This window comes from Schistocerca americana, chromosome 11 (assembly GCF_021461395.2).
Source record: "Schistocerca americana isolate TAMUIC-IGC-003095 chromosome 11, iqSchAmer2.1, whole genome shotgun sequence".
Classification (NCBI taxonomy): domain Eukaryota; kingdom Metazoa; phylum Arthropoda; class Insecta; order Orthoptera; family Acrididae; genus Schistocerca; species Schistocerca americana.
Genome location: NC_060129.1, coordinates 124,648,448 through 124,676,196, shown reverse-complemented (window position 1 = coordinate 124,676,196; position 27,749 = coordinate 124,648,448). Strand labels below are relative to the sequence as shown.

The following is a 27,749-nucleotide window of genomic DNA, read 5'->3' as shown; positions in this document are numbered from 1 at the left end:
ATATTTCAGCGTGCAAGTCCATCACTTGCATGCAGACAAAACATACTCACATCAGTAAAGGCCACAGAATGCAATCTCACTCTCCACTCATCTCTTTCAGGCCACCAGAGAAGCCGTGCCTGGTGGTGTTGTGATGTCTTTGGTAGCCTGGCCAGATTCACATGTATTCTTAGTCCTGCTGCAAGCAGAATATTCCTTGTGGTCGCTGATGAGACAGCTGGTGCAACACGTGCCCAGATTTCGTCCCTGGATGATCCCGAGTCAGCCGCCACCGTTTGCACAGTGGTCTGATGTGCATCTGTACTACACGGATGTACAGAACCCGGTCTACAAATATAGGAATGTTCCATAGACCTCTGTTGAAAGCAGCAACACACCAGTGAGGTATTGTACCCGACACGGCAGCAGTGAGTCAGCACATCCATCTGGCTTCCCGCACATCCACAGTGTGTCCCCAAACAAGTCTCTGAAACTGTGCAATGGTGGTCATTGGCGGAGCATGGTAATTAGTATGTAATATTCTAAGTAGTGGCAGGTCCATGTCTTCGTACGGAGAATTTCTGATTCCACTGTTCCCTGTCTTCAGCTTCTTCCTTCAGTCTGTTGTATCTCCTTCCATCTTTCATGTCGTCCAGATGTTGAATTCTTCTTCTTCCCCGTCCTGCGTTTCCTCTGAGTTTCCCTTCGATGACATCATGTATGAGTCCCTCGTGTCTAAGTACATGTCCAATCCGGATAGCCTTTCTCTGAAGAATTGCATGCAGAATACTTCACTTCTCTCCTACTCTTCGCAGTATATCGTCATTTTTTATGTGATCTGTCCACTTGATCTTTTCCATTCTCCTCCAGCACCACATTTCAAAGCTCTCTAAGTATTTTTTCTCCTTCGTTCTCATGGTCCATGTCTCTGCTCCATACAGTGCAATGCCCCAAATGTAGCACTTTATCAGTTTTTTCCTCAATGCCATACTCAACTTGCTGGTCAGCAGGGATCTCTTCTTGTTGAAAGCAGCTTTGGCCATGGCGATTCTTGCTCGGATTTCGTTGGTGCAGTGGGCATCCTTCGCGATAAAACTTCTAGGTACTTGAACTGATTCAAATCTTCCAGTTCCCAATTGTCAACAGTTATCTTCAAGTGTTTCTCATGTTTTGATATGCGCATCACTTTCGATTTTTCGATGTTACACCCTTGAATGAATGTTGCAAACACTGTTCACTTCTAAACTCAGCACAGTAACTGCCTGCAGAGTGAAAACACATCACCTCCTGAGCAACATCTCATGGCTGATGTCCCTCACAGATGAATTAATAACACTTCGACCGCTCAACATGCACATGTTATACCCTGGTACCACTGAATACAGTCCTAGCCAGTTGGCAAAAGTAGCCCCAACAAGAACGTTGCTTCCCAACAGTTAGTGGAATTCTTGAAACTGTTTTATCATTCAAGTAGACCTCTGATACCAGTAGCTGAATTTGTACAAATTTCAAATGGAACTTCAGCCTTAACAAAAAGAAAACCCCAAAAATTTCAGACTTTTCCTGTTTCTTTTCTTTTTTTTTTTTTAATTCCTTAGAAACTGAACGTTTAATCAAAAAAAGCCAAGGTTGTCTGAAGGTAGAGAATTGAATTTAGATCGATAGAGTACCAAAACTTGGGTATTTGATTAATTTTTTCTACTTTCATTTCGAATAACACTCGTGTCATTGCTATAAAACACGCAACCAATCTGACGTATAATTTTACAGTGGAGATGGTGTAGAAGTTTGAATCGTGTTTTCAAAAAGTCAAATAAAGCAAGAATAAAACAAGCTGGCATGTAAGTTTTGTCATTATTCAATTATAAGCAAATCTCATGATTAACAACCAATGTCAGCTTTGTACTTTCATCTGAATGTTTTCTTCCAGAGTTCACAGTTCACTCTTGTTAATTTACTTTTCAGTACACTTTGTCTCTGCCTACGAAAGTATGCAAAAGACACAGAAACCCGTGTTTTACAAGATGTTTGATGCCTTTAAAGACTCAGTTCACTTCAAAAAGGTATAGTCCATAGTAGATGGAGGATTTCTGTTGCATAGAGTGGCATGTGATCAAAGGGAACTGTTTTCTTCCACAATTACAAAGCTCGTCAATGACTGGCTGGGCAGTTACCAAAAGAACTGTGCCGACCATTACATTTATGGAAACAACGTGAGCGACCGTGGCAAAAGGTTCGTTTCCATCGAATGAATAAAATAAACAGTGCCTCATTTGTTTATTGATTGCACAACTTCAGGGTGAGCGCTTCAGTGTTAAGCAAGCGGCTGAGTACACCAACACTGCAGGTGTGGCCGCGACTGCTGGCCCTGCCCAGTCGTTCGGGAGGATGCCGCCCTTATGACTGCTTCAGCCCCGTTGTCCCCCAACAGGTTTTAGCTTCGCCCAGGTAAAGGCAGACGAAGTGACGCAGTCTACAGCCTCCTAAATTTCAAGTTGTCTCATGTATCAAAAGACAACATTCTGCTCCTACACGCCATCAGTGGCTGAGAAACGAGTTCATCATTTTTCGACAAAGGTAAACTGAAACTCCTCAAGACACTGGAGACGAAAAGCCACCAGCAGAAAACAGCAGAGGTATTCAGCATTTCCACTGCTACTGCTGCTGACATTGATGAGGCTGGACAAAAGTTCGTAGCAGCCCTGTACTGAGAAGATGACGCAACACTATTGAAAGTGTTTCGCTCTCGTATCTTGGAAAACTGTGTGTCAAGAATGTCATTCAATCTCACCTTATTGTCTCCTAAACAAGCAACAGCTCAACCGTATTCCCCGAGAACGTATTTGAGAGTGCAAGATTGGGAAAAAAAAACAAACAAAAAAACACACACACTAGGTACTCTGCAATGGGGCTGGACGGCTTCAGAATTCGGCCTCTTGCCAGTTCCCACCTGTGAAACTGTTGAAAGCAATTTGCAGAACGTGCAATGGGGTACCCTGGAAGTTGTTGCTGCAGGAAAAACATCATTGCAAAGTCCAACATGCCACCCATCTTCCAACTGACATGCCTATTACTGACCTTGATGTCTGCAACACAGACAACAACATTTTGAAAGAAGGAAGGAGAGATCCCACCAAAGATATGAATACGGAACAATGGGAAGAATTAGAGTTAATGCTATTTGGACCAAGATTTTAAACATGGCTGAAACAGCAAATGTTGAAATTCTTCACAGTAAATGATGACAGCCAAAACAGTTGCATGATAAAGATTTATTAAAATTCTTGACCATGGTTTCAATATATCTAAATATACCTTCATCAGAAGTAAAATACATAGAGTTCATAGGCGAAGTACTGATGCTGAGCTGTGTTCGCATCGACCCTCTGTCCATAATCATGTTGTATAAATGGAGATGATGTTTTAACTACTGATGATGCCTTTGGCACAATTGTTTTATGAATCTCCATTGCAGGATGTGATTTTAGTGCATTTTACTTCTGATGAGGATATATTTAGATATACCGAAACTGTGGTCAAGAATTTTAATAAATCTTTATCCTGCAACTGTTTTGGCTGTCATCATTTACCGTGAAGCTATTTGGACCCTTATTCTCCAAACATTTGGAGAAGTAACCCCATAAATTTTAGACAAAATTATTGTACTTAGGTAATGATAGAAGCTGAAGAAATTAATTAAAATTTGTGCCAGGGCCAGGACTTGAAACAGGTCTCCTACCTACAAAGCAGATATTCTAATCATTACAACACCGTAGCAGGATGACGAACACAGTTCTACGCAGTACCCTAGTACAGTGCTACCCCTAATGTGAACTTCAGTTCATGCCTTCACCCCATTTTCCCTTTCTGCAGTCATCAGTATTACACAGGCTCTCAGTTGGAATAGCACCCCAGCCTGTACCTCAGGCATAGGTGATCTATTGATCTGTTGGGATTACATTTTGCTTGAGACACTGCTATGATGGTGTAATGGTTAGCACATCGGTGTAGTGAGCAGGAAGCCTGGGTTTAATTCCTCGCTGTGGCACTAATCGTAATTCATTTCTTCAGCTTGTGTCATTACTGAAGATAATACTGAGACTCCCAAATCTCAAGGAAAATGTAATTACATCAGACTGTACTTAGCGACACAGTAATCTTTTACTCTAAGGTGTTTTGATTCACTGTATTACTTTAATATAATTTTAAACAATAATATTTAACCCAAATTATTGTTAACTAACTTAACCTTCTCTATTCCCAATAAAACAATAACAAACCTATCTTATTTCTTTTCAGTAATACACCTGTAAACAAATCTTTTGCCCTATCTATAATATTGAAATATTATATTACTGGGCTAATTTTACAGTATTTAGCACTATTACTTCAACAGCTTTATTTTAAGAACTATTTACCGGTGACAAAAATAGAAACTGAATGACAGAAAAATTCACTGAACAGAAAGCAGAAATCACTCAATGACTATTTTTGGACCCATTCTCAAATCATCATAACATTGTCAAAAATAGTATTTCCCAAAAATGGAAAAAAGACATGTCAAACCACAGTTACACCACATCCAGAGTTTTTTCAGTCGTGTGTGCTTAGTTGCCTAGTTTTGTACCGTAGCACTGCGGTGGCGTCATGCCCAGTTTTAGTGTCAGGTACCACATTCTTTCCCAACTTATGAGTGTTACCACAAATTGAGAAATCTTATGTAGTAACTATCAGCATCTGTATTTTATGTAGTCAAAGTAGTAACACTGTTCACTGTAAAGGTTTGCTTTGATCATCTGCTGTCTAATATGTGACATATTGTTAAGACAAAGGGCAAACCAAAGAACTGAAAAGTATACGTAGTTCGAGCACTTTGTCATGAGCAGTTGTTGTAATATCTACTTCACTTTGACCCATAAGTCACATTTTTATACTCCAACCTGAATTAAACAATCTAAGTAGCTTTTATAATACTAAACAATATTTTCTAGCGAGAAAGTAAAATGTAATGAGTTCGACAAGAGTTTGAAAGCACACAGGCTTATACCTGAGTATATACTTCCCAGGATTCTTCTGGTCCGCTTCCACCTTGTAGTTCGGTATCTGCTCGCTGAGTGAGCTCACATCGCGCACCCAACCCCTTAACTTGGTGAGCAGCATGTCTCTCACACGCTCCATGTCCTTAATCCATACATGGAGCTGCTGATCATTTGTGTGATCACCCTGAGACACACAGAAAATAGTTCAGATTACTTTCAAGATATTCACAAACAGCAGGAAAAATTTTTGGTAGGTTCCTATGGGACCAAACTGCAGAGGTAATCTGTCCCTAGGCTTACACAGTACTTAATTAACTAATTTATGCTAAGGACAACACACACACCCACGCCCCTGGGAGGACCGAAACCTCCTATGAGCAGGAGCCATGCGAACCGTGGCAAGGCACCTCGGACTACACTGCAAACAGCAGGTATTCTTAACTTAACACTTACAGCTACCGCTATTACATAACATTTATTGTCGGTGCATGACTACACTTTAAATTTTGTGCAGTTATTACAACATACACACAAAGAAAGTGTGTAGCAATGTGTTATCAAACATAAACAATTCTCTCCCTACAACAGCATTTACACAGCCGTGCACCTAAATGGGCTGCATTGTTAGCATTACCTTCACCCTCATAGTGCAACTGATCCATAAATGAGAGATAGCTCAAAATTCTTACACACAATTAGGGTCATTAGTCAAAGCGTTTCCCAAAAAATCATTGAGATATTTATAATATTTTGTTACTGACAATAATATTTATAATAGTATAAAAAACGGAACACTATTTCACTGCGGTACCATTTTCTTTGGACTCACTGACTGAACAGCTTAGAAAAAAAGTCAGAGTACAGACCACATTCACGTAAATGTTTTATGCCTCCAATTTCCTTCCCTGATGCTGATCTGTAAAAAACACGAGTAATTTATTTTACTACAACAAAAATATTTAAAAATGTAGATCAAATATCACTGACATCATCATCAAATTATAAATTTTTTTTAGGAAATAGTAGGCAAGCGAGGTAGAGGAGATCATTTTAAACATCTGTACCAATTTTCATAAGTTTAACTTCAGTCATTTTGGAGAAAAGTGTACCTGAATGATAAAATTCAAGTATTTGGTAAATCGATAAAGAAGATTTGCAGATATATTAACTTACCACTATGCTCATTTAGAACATTCCAGTTATATACTCCACTTGTCCTCCTGTTTCCTTATCCTCCATACTCTTTCTCTTCATTCTTTTCTTTATCCTTGACTCCTTGGTAGCAGCTTCTGCAGCTTTCTCTGCATCGGTTACCCGCCGCTCATTAATAGCAGCTAGAGCTGAAGCCATATTGCTTTCATTCTGGCTGTTCAGTTTCTTCATACCATCGATCCTTGAAATTATACCAACAGTGAATGTTGTTATTGCATCCACTGCACCAATCTTCCGCACTGTCAGCTCAATAAATACAGTTTTGGGTATTCTCTCCCACATACAGCTGTTGAAGTTTTCATTTGCATTCTGAGAGACACCACGCATACCTTTCCTAAGTAGATTTTTATTTACCAGATTATGTATAGGCCTAGTTGCCTCCATTACAGCAAGTGGTAAGGAATGCTTGTGGGCATATTGTGTGCCTGTAGCATTGCTCAGCCAGTACTTGCACCACGAATATTTCACTTTTGGACACAAACCATGTTGTGGGGTTTCATCTGTTGACACTCTGTGAAACCATATTGCCCAAACAGCTTGTCTCATGTTCTCCAAATCTCCTTATTGCTAGTCCATAACATTGAGTCAAAGAATCAGTTTCACTTTTTGTAAGACGACCTGGAACACCTACGTGTAATCCATCTAGTTTTTTTTCCACTGAAGTTTTTACATAATTTTCTCAGCTGAGCACCCATTCTTTTTTGTACATGCCCAGCACATTCGAGCTTTGCTATCGGTGTGTCCCCATATGGTCTGTCATTAATAACAGTAGAGTGTCCTTTACAGTCTCCATCCCCAAGGTAGCTTCATACCTCACACGACGACTGACCTCTGATCTTCTAAAAATGTTTGGAACTCCTTTCGTTTCTATGTTTCCACTTGAGCCATTGAAGTTCTTTACTCAAACAAGGGTGCCAATAAATTTACTTGAACACCCCTGACAGTGCTTTGTTCAACATTCGCAATTTAGTATCTTACCAGTTCCAATAAGTGTGGCAGTTACAACCCCATTCAGAGAAGTATGACCTCTCTTCTGCCAAGATTCATCAAATGCTGCTACAATGTCTGTATTTTCAGACAAGGCTACTGCTTCTTCTGCTGCTCTTTACACTGAATGTTCACTTACACCACATAAAGCATTATGTATTGATTTATTGTATCTGTCAAACCTCAGTGGAGGTGGAGGCAAATCCATTACTGCACAAAATGTCTGGGCAGCTCTCCTTCCCCTTCCAATACATCGCATTGCATAAGCAAGCTGAATATTTACACCGTAATGTCGACTATCAGTTACTTGCGACGTCATAGGATCACTGTGTATCTTACATGAGTTCCAGGCAATCACTAACCGACTTGAAAGATCCTTCCTTGCTGAAATGTCCTCAGGGATGTCAATACTCTCTTCACAATTGCAGTACTTACATTTCACAGCATTCTTCAAAAGTCTTTACAGCATATTTAGGTTCACAATAACATTTCCATCATTATTGCTACTCACAATACTACTAGGCTTGTTCTTATTACATTCAGAAAGCCAGAAAGCGTAAGTTTATATCTAGAAATATTGCCTGTAGACACAGTTTCTGCAGGCGACTTTTGAAGCAACTAATGTGTATTATTCGGTTGAGTTTGGAACTGATTGCTGTGAAACTTTCATTCGGGGCTTAATTTTTTTACTCTTTACATTTGTAGCGCGTGCATGCGCGCGCACACACACACACACACACAGAACAAAACAACACACAATAACTACAAAACCACACACATATGAAATTCCGAAATCGTATATTCTCAGATCTTTGTTTAAATTCAAGCCATAGCCTTCTAGACATGCTTGTACTTTGGTTCCAGGAGTCAGTACCTTCTAGAATACACTTATCTTAAAAATCCATAACTAACAACAGAAAAAACAGAAGAACAAAATAATGCATTACATATTCTGACGCACTTCAAACAGACAGATGGGCATGGCCCTTGTGCAACATTACATTCAACATCAATTTTAGAATGAACGGAAAATGATAATGAACATAAACGATACGTTTTTGAAATCAGCATGAAATGCTCTTTTCTATAGTCCAAATTTTTGGTCATTTTCACGAGCATGTCTCCTTAGGAGAGCTGCAGTTTTTTTTCTAAGTGGTTACAGTACATGCTTTTGGGTGTAATATGCATTCTGTAGTGGCAGTATGTGTGGATGAAATGTCCTAAAATTGCCAGCCAAGTCAAACATTTTTAGATGCTACCAATTTTTCACCTTAAAGGAACCAAAAAATTAAGGGTTCAGCTATTACCTCAAGCCTGTAGCACATCAAAACAGTATTCTTATACCACTCAAATTTCCCTTCCTTTCCAAGTAACAATGAGAATGTTCTTTTCTTGTATGATGTTGCAAATTTGTTGCGCCCCTCCTGTTTTTAATCATTCAAAGGAAATGGACCGCTGTACTTCATTACTACAGCATTTCGTAAAATACTTCCAACCTCTGGGTGGTGGCATTCTGTAATACGACCAATGCCCGAGGACCACAGTGAGGAACTTCCACACGTACACAAGATGAGGCAAGTCTTGCATACTGCATATACATACACTCTCACCATCCAATAGGCCACACCATGCAGCAACAGGAACATTAATGTCTCAGCAATGCTGGACCGATTCTTACGTTATCTGTTTGCTGCTAGCTTCTGAAGTCGCCCTTGTTAAAATAGCACTGGTCGCTTTCCCAATTTTCTACAAGAACCCAGTATTTCAACGCAACAGATTTTTTACAAATGAACATTATTCACGTGCGCAAAAAGTTTTACTAGTAACTAAAATTTTAGTACTGCTGCTACAGCAAATTTCTATCTCAGTGTTTCATTCTGTTGTCAGTAAGAAATGGAAAAAAAAAATCTGTTATCATCGAGACCAAACAAATACCAAAAACTACTGGTTATTCAGAGTTAAAATACCTGTATCAGTTTGAACTGGTCAGTTTTTCCCATTCTTCGTGTGATCTACATCTCTAAATTTTGTGCCAAGTACACATCATTGGAAGTAAAACTGCTACAGTAACTAAGACGTTGAGAATAGTCTTGAAGATGGGTGAAACTCAAGAAAGTGTTAGTAAAGCTGTTAACATATTCTAAAAAGCAACTACCGTCTACTAAAAGATAGTTTTTTGCCAAATAGTTTCCTACCCATTTTAAGAGAATCTGTTAGTCTTCCTTTTTCGGAGACTTTTCTCCTCAGTAGCCAAGTCCTGAGTTATTTAATATCAATAGAATGTCTACTACCCATAAGTCAGGTGTGTTAATAAATTTAGGCTATTTGTTGGCAGTTAAAAAAAAAGAAAAAAAAAGCTGTGATGATGCCTTGTGTTTTCGATAGCAGCTGAATTTTCATTAAATTACATAAGCTCGTCAGAGCTGTGGTCTACAAGAATGTTCTTTACAGCATTTATTCCAGCGCACAAAAATATATTCGTCTCATACAGTATTACACATGCTAGGTAATCTCTGAGCCCTTTCCTCCTTTCCACTCCCTTGCAAGTAACAGATTACACATAAGGTAATTCACAGATGGTGAGATAAAATTTGATGTAGCGGAATCTAGACCTGTAAAATGTAACCTTTCACAGCCGGAGATGTCACAATTAATAAAATGTTCCAGACTATTATGCCACGGTTGAAGGGATGCCACCTTAAAACTCAGCGTTTTGTCCCCATCTGCGGAGGACATTTTCAAGGGGAACTGTAGCTACTTTGATCGTCGGTGATTCACACCCTGGCTCGCTACCCACTACAGCAAAATTCTGCTTCCGTGAAGTGGCGTGACATCACCTGTTTTGAATGCACGTGCGGAATTGGCCGTTGTCGACTTCCGTTACACACTGCTGCCATCACCCCACAGTTGAAGACCGGGACACGTCTTCTCCGGCACCAGAAACCAGATGTCATTACATTTCATGACCTCCTCCTTCTTACTGAAATTCCTGGGTCTTTTACAATCTCTATGGACCCCCCCTGTATAGCCTTTCATGTTATCCATTTATGGTTGCCACAACTTGAGTCCCATCAAAGCGGATGTGGGGGTCTCCTGGCTGTAAAGCATGTTCCTCAACTGCTGATCCATCAGTATCCCCTCTCCTGCAACTGCCTTTGTTCTCTTCTAGTTTTCTTTGGCCATTCTTTTTGTAGTACCCACATACACCTCAGCACAACTACACAGCATCCTATAAATTGCAGCTTTTTACAGCCACTGGGGATCATCCTTGTCCGATTTTGGGTGATCTTGTATCTTCCGTGTGGGAGTGTAGATTACGGCGCTGGCCGCGGTGGTCTCGCGGTTCTAGGCGCACGGTCCGGAACCGTGCGACTGCTACGGTCGCAGGTTCGAATCCTGCCTCGGGCATGGATGTGTGTGGTGTCCTTAGGTTAGTTAGGTTTAAGTAGTTCTAAGTTCTAGGGGACTGATGACCACAGCAGTTGAGTTCCATAGTGCTCAGAGCCATTTGAACCATTTTTGTAGATTACAGCGACGTTCCGCTTTTCCAGGATTTTCGCTATGCAGTCAGTAACACTGTTAATGAATGACAGGAAAACTACTGATTTCACTGGCGCTTGAGCATCGCTATGACATGAACCATGGACCTTGCCATTGGTGGGGAGGCTTGCGTGCCTCAGCGATACAGATAGCCGTACCGTAGGTGCAACCACAATGGAGAGGTATCTGTGGAGAGGCCAAACAAACGTGTGGTTCCTGAAGAGGGGCAGCAGCCTTTTCAGTAGTTGCAGGGGCAACAATCTGGATGACTGACTGATCTGGTCTTGTAACACAACCAAAACGGCCTTGCTGTGCTGGTACTGCGAACGGCTTAAAGCAATGGGAAACTACAGCCGTAATTTTTCCTGAGGGCATACAGCTTTACTGTATGGTTAAATGACGATGGCGTCCTTTTGGGTTATATTCTGTAGGTAAAATAGTCCCCCATTTGGATCTCTGGGTGGGGACTACTCAGAAGGACATTATCAGGAGAAAGAAAAAGCGTTCTATGGGTCAGAGTGTTGAATGTCAGATCCCTTAATCGGGCAGGTAGGTTAGAAAATTTAAGAAGGGAAATGGACAGGTTAATGTTAGATATAGTGGGAATTAGTGAAGTTCAGTGGCAGGAGGAACACGACTTTTGGTCAGGTGAATAGAGGGTTATAAATACAAAATTTAATAGCAGTAATGCAGGAATAGTTTTAACAATGAATAAAAAAAATAGGAGTGCGAGTAAGCTACTACAAACGGCATAGTGAATGCATTATTGTGGCCAAGATAAACATGAAGCCCATGTCTACTACAGTAGTACAAGTCTATATGCCAACTAGCTCTGCAGATGACATAGGAATTGAAGAAATGTATGATGAGATAAACAAAATTATTCAGATAGTGAAGGGAGACGAAAATTTAATCGTCATGGGTGACTGGAATTCAATAGTAAGGAAATGAAGAGAAGGAAACGTGGTAGGTGAATATGGAATGGGGTTAAGGAATGAAAGAGGAAGCCGCCTGGTAGAATTTTGCACAGAGCATAACTTAATCATAGCTAACACTTGGTTCAAGAATCATAAAACAAGGTTGTATACTTGGAACAAGCCTGGAGATACTGACAGGTTTCAGATAGATTATATAATTGTGAGACATGAGATTTAGGAACCATGTTTTAAACTGTAAGACATTTCCAGGGGCAGATGTGGACTCTGACCACAATCTATTGGTTATAACTGTAGATTAAAACTGAAGAAACTGCAAAAAGTTGGGACTTTAAGGATGGGACCTGGATAAACTGAAAGAACCAGAGGTTGTACAGAGTTTCAGGAAGAGCATAAGGGAACAATTGAGAGGAATTGGGGAAAGAAATACAGTAGAAGAAGAATGAGTAGCTTTGAGGAATGAAATAGTGAACACAGCAGAGGATCAAGTAGGTAAAAAGACGAGGGCTAGTAGAAATCCTTGGGTGACAGAAGAAATATTGAATTTAATTGATGAAAGGAGAAAATATAAAAATGCCGTAAATGAAGCAGGCAAAAAGGAATACAAACGTCTCAAAAATGAGATCGACAGGAAGTGCAAAACGGCTAAGCAGGGATGGCTGGAGGACAAATGTAAGGATGTAGTGGCTTATCTCACTAGGGGTAAGATAGATACTGCCTACAGGAAAATTAAAGAGACCTTTGGAGAAAAGAGAACCACTTGTATGAATATCAAGAGCTCAGATGGAAACCCAGTTCTAAGCAAAGAAGGGAAAACTGAAAGGTGGAAGGAGTATATAAAGGGTCTATACAAGTGCGAAGTACTTAGGGACAATATTATGGAAATGGACGAGGATATAGATGAAGATGATGCCGGAGATATGTTACTACGTAAAGAGTTTGACAGAGCACTGAAAGACGTAAGTCGAAACAAGGCCCCGGGAGTAGACAACATTCCATTAGAACTACTGATAACCTTGGGAGAGCCAACCATGACAAAACTCTACCATCTGGTGAGCAGGATGTATGAGACGGGTGAAATAACCTCAGACTTCAAGAAGAATATAATAATTCCATTCCCAAAGAAAGCAGGTGCTGACAGATGTGAAAATTGCCAAACTATCAGTTTAATAAGCCACAGCTGCAAAATACTAACACGAATTCTTTACAGACAAACGGAAAAAGTGGTAGAAGTCGACCTCAGGGAAGATCAGTTAGGATTCTGTAGAAATGTTGGAACACGTGAGGCAATACTGACCCTATGACTTATCTTAGAGAAAGCTTTTGACAATGTTGACTGGAATACTCTCTTTCAAATTCTGAAGGTGGCAGGGGTAAAATACAGGCAGCGAAAGCCTATTTACAATTTGTACCAGATCGCAGTTACAAGAGTCGAGGGGCATGAAAGGGAAGCAGTGGTTGGGAAGGGAGTGAGACAGGGTTGTAGCCTATCCCTGATGTTATTCAATCTGTATATTGAGCAAGCAATAAAGGAAACAAAAGAAAAATTCGGAGTAGGAATTAAAATTCATGGGGAAGAAATAAAAACTTTGAGGTTTGCCAATGACATTGTAATTCTGTCAGAGGCAGCAAAGGACCTGGAAGAGCAGCTGAATGGAATGGACAGTGCCTTGAAAGTAGGAAACAAGATGAACATCAACAAAAGCAAAACGAGGATAATGGAATGTAGTCGAGCTAACTCGGGTGATGCTGAGCGAATTAGATTAGGAAATGAGACACTTAAAGTAGTAAAGGAGTTATGCTATTTGGGGAGCAAAATAACTGATGATGGTCGAAGTAGAGAGGATATAAAATGTAGACTGACTATGGCAAGGAATGCGTTTCTGAAGAAGAGAAATTTGTTAACATCGAGTGTAGATTTAAGTGTCAGGAAGTCGTTTCTAAAAGTATTTGTATGGAGTGTAGCCATGTATGGAAGTGAAACGTGGACGATAAACAGTTTGGATGAGAAGAGAAAAGAAGCTTTCAAAATGTGGTGCTACAGAAGAATGCTGAAGATTAGATGGGTAGACCACATAACTAATGAGGAGGTATTGAACAGAATTGGGGAGAAGAGGAGTTTGTGGCACAGCTTGACTGGAAGAAGGGATCGGTTGGTAGGACATATTGTAAGGCATCAAGAGATCACCAAGTTAGTATTGGAGGGCAGTGTGGAGGGTAAAAATTGTAGAGGGAGACCAAAAAATGAATACACTAAACAGATTCAGAAGGATGTAGGTTGCAGTAGGTACTGGGAGATGAAGAAGCTTGCACAGGATAGAGTAGCATGGAGAGCTGCATCAAATCAGTCTCTGGACTGAAGACCACAACAACAACGATCTTAATACTCTCTTTCCACCGCAGCGAACAAATAACTATTCTTGAGCAATGCATTAGTGAGGTGTATTAATCCTGCATCAAGGAGCTCTAAGTTTTAAGGTGAAATCAATTTGACAATGACATAACAGCCTGCAACGTTTTATTCATAGTGAGATAGTGAGTATCTAGACCTGCCCCCATGAAATACTAGTATGTAGCCAAGAGGCTCAGACTTCTAAAGCACGATGTTAAGCGAAATGTTTCCCAAATGTATTAAAGAAATCCGCGGGGGGGGGGGGGGGGGGGGGGAAGGGTTCAAAAATGGCTCTGAGCACTATGGGACTCAACTGCTGAGGTCATTAGTCCCCTAGAACTTAGAACTAGTTAAACCTAACTAACCTAAGGACATCACACACATCCATGCCCGAGGCAGGATTCGAACCTGCGACCGTAGCGGTCTTGCGGTTCCAGACTGCAGCGCCTTTAACCGCACGGCCACTTCGGCCGGCGGGGGAAAGGGGAAAGGTAATTAATTTCGACTATGTTCTCAATCCTAATCTGTTGTGAACTTGCACCCTTTGTCTAAAGACCCCACAAGATGACAGACGTGGAGGTGAGCTGGTTCAGGAGCCTCGGAGGGAGTCCGAGAGGGAGGCAGTGGTGGCGACAGTGTGGATCAGCTGAACCGGGAAACAGGAGCTGAGAGCTGGCACTCAGGTGCGGCTTTTCCTGACATTCTCTCACACCTCTTACACACGACATGCCTGAAAAGATGAAAATAAATAAATAAATAAAACGCCACTCACCGAGTGTTCAAATGCGAGGGGGACCAACAGCTGCGAGAGGTTCTCCACGCTGAGCGACAGCAGCTGCGCCGAGTCCCGCCAGTAGCTGGAGAGGCGTTCCAGGTAGGTCGCCACCTCTGGACAAAAAGACAGGTGACTTACTAGTGATCAGATTTCTGTAGAAGCACAGCTTTCACTTTCCGCCTTCACCCCAGCTTACAGGGTGTATGCAAGTATAACACACTTTTTGAAACTAGAACAATATACGCTGCCACTAATGGTCAGAGTCGCAGCAGGGACACCTCGATCGAACACTACGAAACTCGTACTCCAGTATTTCTACCTCGGTGGCATACGTCGATCAAAATTTCATCCGCATGCGTCTCTATTTTCTGTACACAAAAAAAACATTCCTACAGATGGAGAATGGTGTGAATGCACTAGCTGTTGTGGTTCTCGAATGCTACTGGAACTACTCAAGCCACACCACTACTATTCAGACCAGTTCATAACATTATACGATGAGTAAAGGATGTGTACACACTGTTTTGTCACCGTCTTTCTGCCTCTGGCAAAGGTCAGGTCTTTGGCAACGGGGACTCATCTACATCTACATACATACTCCGCAATCCACCATACGGTGCGTGGCGGAGGGTACCTCGTACCACAACTAGCATCTTCTCTCCCTGTTCCACTCCCAAACAGAACGAGGGAAAAATGACTGCCTATATGTCTCTGTACGAGCCCTAATCTCTCTTATCTTATCTTTGTGGTCTTTCCAGGAAATGTAAGTTGGCGGCAGTAAAATTGCACTGCAGTCAGCCTCAAATGCTGGTTCTCTAAATTTCCTCACAAGGGAACCTCCCCATCGCACCCCCCTCAGATTTAGTTATAAGTTGGCACAGTGGATAGGCCTTGATAAACTGAACACAGATCAATTGAGAAAACAGGAAGAAGTTATGTAGAACTGTGAAAAAATAAGCAAAATATACAAACTAAGTAGTCCATGGGCGGCATAGGCAACATAATGGTCTGTTTGAGCACAGGAGCGGCGTGGTCCCGTGGTAGCGTGAGCTGCTGCGGAAAGAAAGGTCCTTGGTTCAAGTCTACCCTCGAGTGAAAACTTTACTTTGTTTATTTTTGCATAGTTATTATCTGTCCGTTCGTTCATTGACGTCTCTGTTCACTGTAATAAGTTTAGTGTCTGTGTTTTGCGACCGCACCGCAAAACCGTGCGATTAGTAGACGAAAGGACGTGCCTCTCCAATGGGAACCGAAAACATTTGATCGCAAGGTCATACGTCAAACGATTCCTCCACAGGAAAACACATCTGATATATTCTATATGACACTGGTGACGGCATGTGTTTCACATGACAGGAATATGTTGTCGACCCACCTAACTTGTACACTTGGCGAGTGGGTAAAAAGATTCTTCTACCTTGCCTTATTTAAGTTTTCTTGTGGATGTGATAATCACTCCCAAAAAAGTGATGAAAACTTAAGAGTTTGTCACATAAACTGAAAATAAAAGATTAAACCTTTTACTTGATGGAAGACTTGAACCAAGGACCTTGCGTTCCGCAGCTGCTCACGTTACCACGAGACCACGGCGCTCCTGGGTTCATAATGTCCTTGATATTGCATATCTTCCCATGAACTACTCAGTTTGTATATTTTGCTTATTTTTTCACAGTTCCACACAACTTCTTCCTGTTTCCTCAATTGATCTGTGTTCAGTTTTTCAAGGCCTATGCACTGTGCCAACTTATAACTAAATCTGAGGGGGGTGCGATGGGGAGGTTCCCTTGTCAGTAGCGATTCATGAAAAGAACGCCTCCTTTCCTCCAGAGACTCCCACCCGAGTTCCTGAAGCATTTCCGTAACACTCGCGTGATGATCAAACCTACCAGTAACAAAACTAGCAGCCCGCCTCTGAATTGCTTCTATGTCCTCCCTCAATCCAACCTGATAGGGATCGCAAACGCTCGAGCAGTACTCAAGAGTAGGTTGTATCAGTGTTTTATAAGCGGTCTCCTTTACAGATTAACCACATCTTCCCAAAATTCTACCAATGAACCGAAGACGACTATCTGCCTTCCCCACAACTGCCATTACTTGCTTGTCCCACTTCATATTCCTCTGCAATGTTACGCCCAAATATTTAATCGACGTGACTGTGCCAAGCGCTACACTACTAATGGAATATTCAAACATTACGGGATTCTTTTTCCTATTCATCTGCATTAATTTACATTTATCTATATTTAGAGTTAGCTGCCATTCTTTACACCAATCACAAATCCTGTCCAAGTCATCTTGTATCCTCCTACAGTCACTCAATGACGACACCTTCCCGTACTTCACAGCATCATCAGCAACCAGCCGCACATTGCTATCCACCCTATCCAAAACATCATTTATGTAGACAGAAAACAACAGCGGACCTACCACACTTCCCTGGGGCACTCCAGATGATACCCTCACCTCCGATGAACACTCACCATCGAGGACAACGTACTGGGTTCAATTACTTAAGAAGTCTTCGAGCCACTCACATACTTGGGAACCAATCCCATATGCTCATACCTTAGTTACGAGGCAGCAGTGGGGCACCGAGTCAAACATTTTCTGGAAGTCAAGGAATATGGCATCCGTCTGATACCCTTCATCCATGGTTCGCAAGATATGAGAAGAGAAGACCGTACTGACAGACGGCACAGACAGCTGGCTGCAGAGCAGTGCCTGCAGAAAGTGTGGTGAGAAGATGGGCTCAGGACAGGAATGTGGCAGGAAGAACACTGAAGGTCAGGAAGAGGTTAATACAAGCCGAGTTGAGATGTGGATTTGCCACGCGTCGGTTACTGCACTGTTCAGCAGTTGATATCACTTCTCTCTGTGGTGGTCAGGTTGATGCTACTTCGTGCCAGTCAATGGTTAAGGGAAGCAGTGATGCTGGCAATGCAAACCTCTACAACTAATGAAATCACAGTGTGAGGAGCTGTTGGATTGGCAAGAGAAATGAACTGTTGAAAGGGGACTGAGCACTCAACAGTATATGCTAAGACTTTTGTCAAACTATTCATGCCCATGGTACCAGTAGGCATATTCCAGCAGACTAATGCACAACCTGACACACCATAATGCTGAGGAACATATGGATCGATGAGTGGCCAGCTCTGTTCCAAGATCTGTCAACCGTAGAGCATGTCTGGGAGACGATAGGAAGACGTATAGCAGCCTCCAGACAGCATCCGCCATGAACTGACACACCACGTATCAAGCATCAGAAGAAATTTTTCAAGACGACCTTCTGAGATCATTTATGATGATGTACATAGCTTCTGAAAGAAATGTAAACTTTGATTGTTTACCATGTGTACCGGTATGAAATGAGCGTTCATTTTTTTTTTTTTTTTTTTTTGTTAAAATGAAACACTAATTCTGAATTGAAAAGTAAAAACATTTCATTCAAAGTACTGACCATTGCTTTCTATACATTTTGACGACTTTTCTGGCAATTTGTGGACACCACGCCAATAGAAATGTTCGTCTTTTGAAGCAAACCAATCAGACACCCAATTTTCGACTTCTTCGTAGGAATCAAAGTGTTCCTCAGCCAATGCATGTCCCATTGATGAAAAAAAATGGTTGTCGGAAGGGGCCGAGTCTGGTGAATATGGCAGGTGGAGTAGCAGCTCCCAGCCAAGTGTTTTGATTGTATCCTGAACCAGTTTTGCTTTGTGTGCAGGTGCATTGTCGTGTAAAAAAATTACTTTGCCATGTCTTCTGACCCATTCTGTTCTTTTTTCGATCAATGCATAGTTCAAATTGATCATCTGTTGTCTGTAGCGACTAGTATTCACAGTTTCACTGGGTTCTAGAACCTCATGATACACCACACCTTTCTGATTCCACCAAACACAGAACATTGTCTTCTTGCCAAATCAATCTGGTTTCGCAGTCAATGTTGATGGTTGTTCCAGATTAACCCACGATTTTTCCCATTTAGGATTCTTAAAATAAATCCATTTTTCATCGCTAGTAACAATTCGATGCAAAATTGATTTTCTTTCATGTTTTTGAAGATAATTTGAAAAATGGTTTTTCGATTTTCCATCTTTCATTCAATTAATGTGGCACCCATTTTCCACACTTTTGGATCTTTCCCGTAGCTTTCAAACAGTCAGAAATTGTTTCTTGCGCAACATTTAGCATTGCTGCCATTTGCTTCTGACTCAATGTATCATCTTCATCCAATATTTCTTGCAATTCGGCGTCTTCGAACTTTTTTGGTGGTCTCCACGTTCTTCATTTCTTACATCAAAAACATTACTTCTGAACTGTTGAAACCATCTTTTGCATGTTGCTTGTGATAGAGCATGATCACCATATGCCTCGACAAGCATTTGATGCGACTCTGCAGCAGTTTTTTTCAAATGAAAACACAAAATTAATGCTTTCCGCAAATCGTCACTTTCTGGTACAAAATTCGACATTGTTAACACAATGAAAACATATGGTGTTGTTTGTTCCATGACTTGATGTATACTAAATATCTATGACAGATGTCATACCAACCAAACAAAAAAAATAATTAAGGCTCGTTCACTACAAATGTTCCCTATCGACACATTTGTATCTTAACGCTCATTTCATACCGGTACACCTGGTAATACCCGTCATTTGATGAACACCTCCACAAACTTTGATATACAGACGAGGATAATCCCAAAAGTAAGGTCTCCTACTTTTTTTATAAGTACATAGACCTGTTTCTTTCTACATTGTTACACTTAAGGCCATCCTGAGCAAGATAGTGAATCAGAGACAGAGTGCAGAGAGCAGGCAAAAGCCTTGACATTTAGGTTACTGCAGATAAATAGTATCACTAGAACTGTGCAAATTGCAGATGCTCTGAGCAGCTGTCTCAGGGGAAAGTTTCGCTTCAGAGAATTATGTGGTAACTCAGTCCACCACCTAGATGCTGTTTTAAGGTATCAAAGCAGAGGATGTACACGACAGGTACTTCTTAGCAGAGGCAGCAAGCTTGATACTTGCTCTCAACAGCTGCAACGTCAGTGGGTTTAAACAGGCTAGAGTGCTACTACAACAGTCCCCACCCACAGAAGGACAGAGGGCGTGGCCGAGTGACACGAAACACTGTTGTTGCTGGCCATAAAAGGAGCAGTAGTGACATTCAGCTGTTGGCAACAAACTTGGAGTTTTTGTTGTTGTTGTTGTTGTTGTTGTTGTGGTCTTTAGTCCTGGACTAGTTTGATGCAGTTATCCATGCTACTCTATACTGTGCAAAGCTTCTTCATCTCCCAGTACCTACTGCAGCCTACATCCTTCTGAATCTGCTTAGTGTATTCATCTCTTGGTCTCCCTCTATGATTTTTACCCACCGCACTGCCCTCCAATACTAAATTGGTGATTCCTCGATGCCTCAGAACATGTCCTACCAACCAATCCCTTCTTCTAGTCAAGTTGTGCCACAAACTCCTCTTCTCCCCAATTCTATTCAGTACCTCCTCATTAGTTATGTGATCTACCCATCTAATCTTCAGCATTCTTCTGCAGCACCACATTTTGAAAGCTTCTATTCTCTTCTTGTCTAAACTATTTATCGTCCACATTTCACTTCCATAGATAGCTACACTTCATACAAATACTTTCAGAAACGACTTCCTGACACTTACATCTATACTCGAAGTTAACAAATTTTTCTTCTTCAGAAACGCTTTCCTTGCCATTGCCAGTCTACATTTTATATCCTCTCTACTTCGATCATCATCAGTTATTTTGCTCCCCGCATAGCAAAACTCCTTTACTACTTTAAGTGTCTCATTTCCTAATCCAATTCCCTCAGCATCACCCGATTTAACTCGACTATATTCCACTACCCTTGTTTTGCTTTTGTTGATGTTCATCTTATACCCTCCTTTCAAGACACTGTCCATTCCATTCAACTGCTCTTCCAAGTCCATTGCTGTCTCTGACAAAATTACAATGTCATTGGCGAACCTCAAAGTTTTAATTTCTTCTCCATGGATTTTAATACCTACTCCGAATTTTTCTATTGTTTCCTTTATTGCTTGCTCAATATACAGATTGAATAACATCGGGGAGAGGCTACAACCCCGTCTCTCTCCCTTCCCAACCACTGCCTCCCTTTTACGCCCCTCGACTCTTATAACTGTCTTCTGGTTTCTGTACAAATTGTAAATAGCCTTTTGCTCCCTGTATTTTACCCCTCCCACCTTCAGAATTTGAAAGAGAGTATTCCAATCAACATTGTCAAAATCTTTCTCTAAGTCTACAAATGCTAGAGACATAGGTATGCCTTTCCTTAATCTTTCTTCTAAGATAAGTCGTAAGGTCAGTATTGCCTCACGCGTTTCAACATTTCTACAGAATCCAAACTGATCTTCCCTGAGGTCGGCTTCTATCAGTTTTTCCATTCGTTTGTAAAGAATTTGCATTAGTATTTTGCAGCTGTGACTTATTGAACTGGTAGTTCGGTAATTTTCACATCTGTCAACACCTGCTTTCTTTGGGATTGGAATTATCATATTCTTCTTGAAGTCTGAGGGTATTTTGCCTCTCACATACATCTTGCTCACCAGATGGTAGAGTTTTCTCAGGACTGGCTCTCCCAAGGCTGTCAGTAGTTCTAATGGAATGTTGTCTACTCCCGGGGCCTTGTTTCAACTCAGGTCTTTTAGTGCTCTGTCAAACTCTTCACGCAGTATCATATCTCCCACTTCATCTTCATCTACATCCTCTTCCATTTCCATAATACTGTCCTCAAGAACATTTCCCTTGTATAGACCCTCTATATACTCCTTCCACCTTTCTGCTTTCTCTTCTTGGAGTTTGTTAATGTAAAATCCAGAAGCATCTCTACCTATTGAGGAGAAGTAGGGGAGGAATTTAAATGTGGTCAGCCAGAGGAGCCCCGGAGGTGCAGAGTGACTCGCCAGATTGGCCGAAGCTTTTTAAGCACCTGTGGAGTGGTGGGTCTACTATAGGAAGGAAGAAATAGTGGGCCGCCACCATTCTGTAAAAGCCCATGTTTTTGTATTCAGAGAGAGTTCTCAGTCAGATCGGCTGGGCCGCTGACCTCGTGTCACTCGTGGCCAGCATCGGAAACCTCTGATGTGTTTATTTTCCTCACTTGGAGTGCTGCTCTCAGATTTGTAATTGACGTGCTGTTAGTGTTCACTACTACCGTTTAACACCTACCCCTTTGTTCCTTCTAATGTTTAGAATCAGCCTTCAGTGTAGTAATTAGTCTGATTGCAAATAAATAGTCTCAGTGATACCCCTGAATTCCATGACTCTCCTGCTGCAAGCCCCCTGTCTAGTCCCAGAACCCGCGCCTCTCTTAGCGCCCTGTGACAGTGTTTGGCACTGCGTCATGTCATCAGCCTGCCTCCACTGGGAATCTGTCTTCCTGCATTTTCTCCTCACCTCTCCTAAATTGCAGCCCGACCCCAAACCCCCCTGACTTCTCTATCCTGTGTCAGGACATGACATTAATAATTTTCCATCATTAGTATTGTGTGCACATTGGAAATTCAGCTTTAATAAACATATCTCAGTATTCCTGCTTTGATGTAAGAGGTGGACATAAAACCCTCACTTGCTTAAATGCAAGCACTCTGGCCAAAGAATTACAGTGTGTAAACTTTTAGATGGCAATGGCAGACCTCTCCCTAGTCCTGAATCGGTAGAAGTCGGTAAACGACGGGAGGCTTCGGTAGGCACGCAGGTCCGACTGCTGCCGACATTACGCAGCTGACTGTGTTGTACGAGGTAGCCATTGTCGTCTGCTTCGTTATTGTTTTGTGCTGTACTGTTCTGCGTGTTTTTATCGTGCAGTTGTGCTAAACATTATCAAAATGAGTGAAGGGGCAGTTGCTGGCCCATCTTGGGAGTCGCCAACAACCCCTACTGGTCGGCCTACGGTTAGCAGGAAACCAGTATTACGTAGCGATGCTCGCAAAATTATATTGCGTGTGATTGAATGCTGCGAAAGGGAAAGGGAGCAGAAAAAATTGCTTCATCCCATTTACAAATCTTCAGTGAGAGCTGCTACATACACAGGACAAAGCATGTGTAGCATCGGAAGATTCAAACACTTCTCCGAGAATCATTCTGCCGTATCACCACAAATACCTGGCAAGAAAAGGTGAGTTTGCGTTTCAGATATTTTGTTCGCCATCACTTTGAAGGAGCCCCCTATTTCGTCCGAATTACCTTATATTTCATTTTTCCTTGCTGCCGTATTGCTTTGTATGGAAACATCAGTGGTTACTGTATTATTTCGAAACACATTCATATTACAGTACATTTCCAAATTCAAAAAAATACATGCAGTGCAGAAGGCATTTTCTTATAAATCTTTCTCTCTCTTTTAACTTAGGAAAAGAATTGGAGAAATCGAAGTCATGATCGAAGATTTCAACCAGCCTGTCATTTGTGACACGATAGTGGAATTTTATTCAGTGCGGAAGATTGTGCCGAGTCTGCAAACACTGCTTCCAGTTTTGCACGACAAAATAGGCTGGAAGTGGAGTATTGTCTCGCTGAGAAAAGTACTTTTGTCTATGGGATTCATATGACGTAAGGTGAAAAACAAGAGGAATGTGTTTTTAGAACATCCAGACATTGTGCACTGATGATCTTGTTTCATTGTTGACATGAAGAACTTCAGGGAAGCAGGCAGAGAAATATTTTATCTCGATGAATCGTGGATCGATAATAACTTAATGTTTAATAAATGTTGGCAGAGGAGGAGTGACTTACATGAAGAGATTGACAGTAACGTTATACTATATGACCTGTTTAAGTATATTTAAATTTTATAATTAATAGTTTAACATCGTGAGGAATGAAATAAAACGAAAAAAAATTGCGGGGAGTGGGAATCTAACCCGGGTCCACTGCATGATAAGCCTTTACCTAATCAGTTGCGCTATGCATGCTGTAGTGATCAACCTGTTGAAACATTGTCCATTACTCTTTTCGGGCGTTGGGAGAACAACTCACCAAAGTTTTATTGCAATTGGATGAATGGTTTGTGAGTGCATAGTAGACAAACATACATACATTCATTTTTCTTTTTTTAATTTTTTTTTTTTTTTGTTATGAATTTGGCCAGCTATGGACCGCATACAACTTAAGACTTATGGTGTTTCTTTTTCTTCCGTTCTTCCCAGTACTTCTTCATTTTCTCGCCAACTGCTCGTCTCTGCTCATCTGTCCACACTCTCTTGGGTCGCGGTTTTGGTGCATCTTCTTCATAGTTTACGTTTTCTATAAGTAGCCTAAAGTTATTCCTATCACGTATTATTTCTTCTGTAACACCTTTCTTTACCTTTCTTTACTGCTTCTATCCATCCTACAGTGTTTTTCAGCTTACTAACGTAATTAAAAATTTTCTTTGTAATCCGTGTTTCTTCCATTCTTTTTAAATGTCCATAAAATTTTAGCCGTGTCTTCCTCATTGTATCTGTGATCTTTTCTGTATTTTTGTATAGGTCTTCATTTCTCCATTTAATCCACCTATTTTCCGTGTTTTTCTCAGGACCTAGAATTTTTCTTAATATTTTTCTCTCTCTTTTCTCTAGTTCTCTTAATTCGCCTTTCTTATTCAATGTTAGGCACTCTGATCCATATGTTGCTTGTGTCCTAACAACTGAATTATAATGTTTAATCTTTGCTTGTATGGATATTGATTTCTTATATGTATTTCTTATTCATTTATATATATATATATATAGATTTTAATGTACATGACGATTTCAGTTTCGTTTACGAACAACATTTAAAGCGAGTTTTACTTCCAAGGCTTTCGTGTAAGCATGACGCGCAATTTGTAGTGCCAGCACTGAAAATGGTAGCCGTGCCTTGTCCCCCCCCCCCCCCCAATGGCTCCTCTCCCCTCGCCAGCCAATGCTTGCTTCCTCCTCTCCCCGAACTCCCCTCACAACTCTGCCGTCTTACAGTTAACACACTGTAGTCGCCTCTTGCTCTCTTGAAATAACCTCAATTTGTAGAGGAACAGAGTGCACAACGTTCTCCAGGTAAGGCATAGTCAGCTGTATCCCCACATTAATAGACTTCAAGTCATCATAGACTTCAAGGGCTACGCCTTTTGCTCTGTTCTGCATTGGAATCGTTCAGACTATCCTTTTAAGTGACTTCCGACATTTGTTTTTCCTTTTGGTTTGTACTCTATTGCAGCTTTAGTTATCCTATCATTAGACATAAGTTGGATGTACAGTCTGTAACACGAATTTAGCAGACTTATTCTTCGGTAATTTACGATTTGTCACCTTACTTGTATATACGGATTACCAAAGCTTCATTTCATTTGTCTGTCACATGTCTGCTCAACCAGCAAATAAAATTTAAAAGTCTATGCTTCAGTTCATTAGTTGCATATTTAATCAGCTCCTTTTCCATATCATCAGCTCCCAGTAACTTTTTATTTATTGTTTCTTGGACCACATTTTGCAATTCTGTTGTTGTCAAATCTACAGTCAAGGTATTGGTGTTTATTTTTGGTTCTTCTTCATTATCAGTCCATAAATATTCAAAGTATTTTAACCATTCAGAATTACATATAGTTGTAAAGCATACTTTCTTGTTGACTGACGTGCTTCATATTTTTGTATACGCTGCCTTCCCTTACGTCAGTATCGTGTTCTGTTTCACTCACACATCAATCCCAACTTTCATGTTTAAGTTTTCGCATTCCTTTCTTTCCTACAGCAGATTTACTTTCATAAACCTCTCTGTAATTCATAGTGTCAGGTAATGACAAGGCTTTTAGATACACCCCTTTTGTCTTTTATTAGTTTGCTAATATAGTCGTTCAAAGGCATAAATCCCCTTTTAGAATATTTCTTTTTGCTCGTTACTAATGCTTCAGCAGCTCCTTATGATATACTTTCTTTAGTAGTATTCCGTTCTCCATTTATGTTGTTACTAACTGGTTTCATCTGACATTTCTCATTTAGTCCTTTTTTTATACTAGTTTCTTACCATATTCTTACAAGTAGAACCCTCAGTAGGTTGCTCCCTGACAAACAGGAAACTTCTTTTGGTGAAAGATGGGTTAAAATTAAGGAACACTTATTTTGTCTCAGGTGCCAACATTGAATAGTTTCCGAGTAAATGACAAAGTTTTGACTCTACTTGATCAGTTAGTGTGAGCAGCATTAAACCAATCATGTTAGCAATGTAGCAGCTAACAGCAAAGTTTCCAATTTTTGTGCTCTCTGTTCTAATTCAATCCTATGACACTTTTTTTATCACAGAAGTATGTGACGTGAATGACATCAATATTTTTGTGACCTCGAGAACTACAATAGAATTGTTTACAAATGAAATCAAATTGGCAAAAATTCTCTTCTGTACTGGACGCCAAGGGCCAAAATATAAAATCTGTTCCAGAACTGTATGATCAGTTTATCCAGGCTGTTAAGGAGAGTTCCAGTAACTATTACCCAGGGATGCCTCACATATTACATAGAGGGTCTCAATCAGAAGTGACCTTGCACCTACAAGATTACTACAATCTATTCGAACAGAGTCCACCAGGCGAGGAAATCATTGAAACAGCACATGAACTAATTTCTTAATAGATTCATCAAAAGGAGAGAGGGGAGGGGGGGGGGGGGAGGGAGAGTTGGACCAAATTAATGGAAGTATTGAATATGACACAGAGTGGCAAGGCCTGGAGACTGATAAAGAAACTGAGCAAATATTTAACTATGACCCACTCAGACGTGACAGCCAATCATATTGCCCATCAACTTCTCATGAATGGCAAAATGAAACAAGAGGCTAAGCAAGGGGAACCTATGTGGAAGATATCTGCACATGAAAATGTAGAAAGATCTGAATTCATGCAAAATTTTAACATGACAAAAAACGGTGCCGGTTTGGATGGTATGTGGGTGGAACAAATAAAACATTTTTGGAAGCTCTACGAATTAATGGTTGCTACAGCTTTTAGCAACTGTCTAAGGTCATGCAAGATCTGAAAATCATGAATGAGTGCTCATGTAATAGCTGTTTGCAAAACTGTAGAGGGCAATAGAGAATGGAGGAACTGTAGATCAATATCTCTCCTGTGCCAGCTATATAAGAGTTTCAAAACAGTGCTACTCAACAAATGCATTCATGCCTTTGGCAACAACTCATTCAGTAGCAGGTAGACTTTATACCACGCAAAAGTGCTCAACACATTCAGCAAAAGCGTTCAACACATTCAGGATAGATTTGAAAACTGAGAGATCACAGAAGTAGCTTCCATTCTATATCGATCGACCGATTCTATACTGTTACAGAATATGTTTGTGGTCACGAAGGACTTCAAACTTACCACACTGATACCAACCAAGCTATGTAGTCGCACGACTTACGTTGATGTTCAACAAAGTAAATGTAGATTACAGAGGAGTGGATTGCCACTGCTTTTCAATATTTACAGTAATGACTAATTACTCCACACCAACATAAGAAGTTTTATCGTTGCGGACAGTGTTGCACTAGCTTGCTGAAGAAGTAGAACTCACCTCTGAAACTGCTCTGAAGGAATTTGGCACATACTATGCGGCTCACCACTTAAAACCAAATCCATCAGAATCCAAACATTGTGCTTTTTCACCTCAGGAATAGAGAGGCTTCATGGAAAATACATGTCTCTTGGAATGAAACCCTGTTAGAAGATTCTTTCACCCTGAACTTACTAGTGGTAACACTGAACTGCAATTTCACTTATAGAACACGCTGCTCCAACATCACTCACAAAGTCAGTGCCAGAAATAACATCCTGAGGAAGTTAAGACATAAATTGGAGTGCAAAACCACATGCTCTTACAACCAGAACATTG

General features: G+C 40.8%; 1 protein-coding gene across 1 annotated transcript in view; it reads right to left on the bottom strand.

Annotated features, from left to right (window-relative positions):
• LOC124553362 overlaps positions 1-27,749 on the bottom strand; it is a 122,988-nt gene that overhangs the window by 33,107 nt on the left and 62,132 nt on the right. The window contains exons 4-5 of the mRNA XM_047127235.1: positions 14,857-14,972; positions 5,027-5,202 (exon numbers count right to left, since the gene is read on the bottom strand). Coding sequence (XP_046983191.1) covers positions 5,027-5,202; positions 14,857-14,972 — 292 coding nt within the window. The remainder of the gene's footprint in view (positions 1-5,026; positions 5,203-14,856; positions 14,973-27,749) is intronic.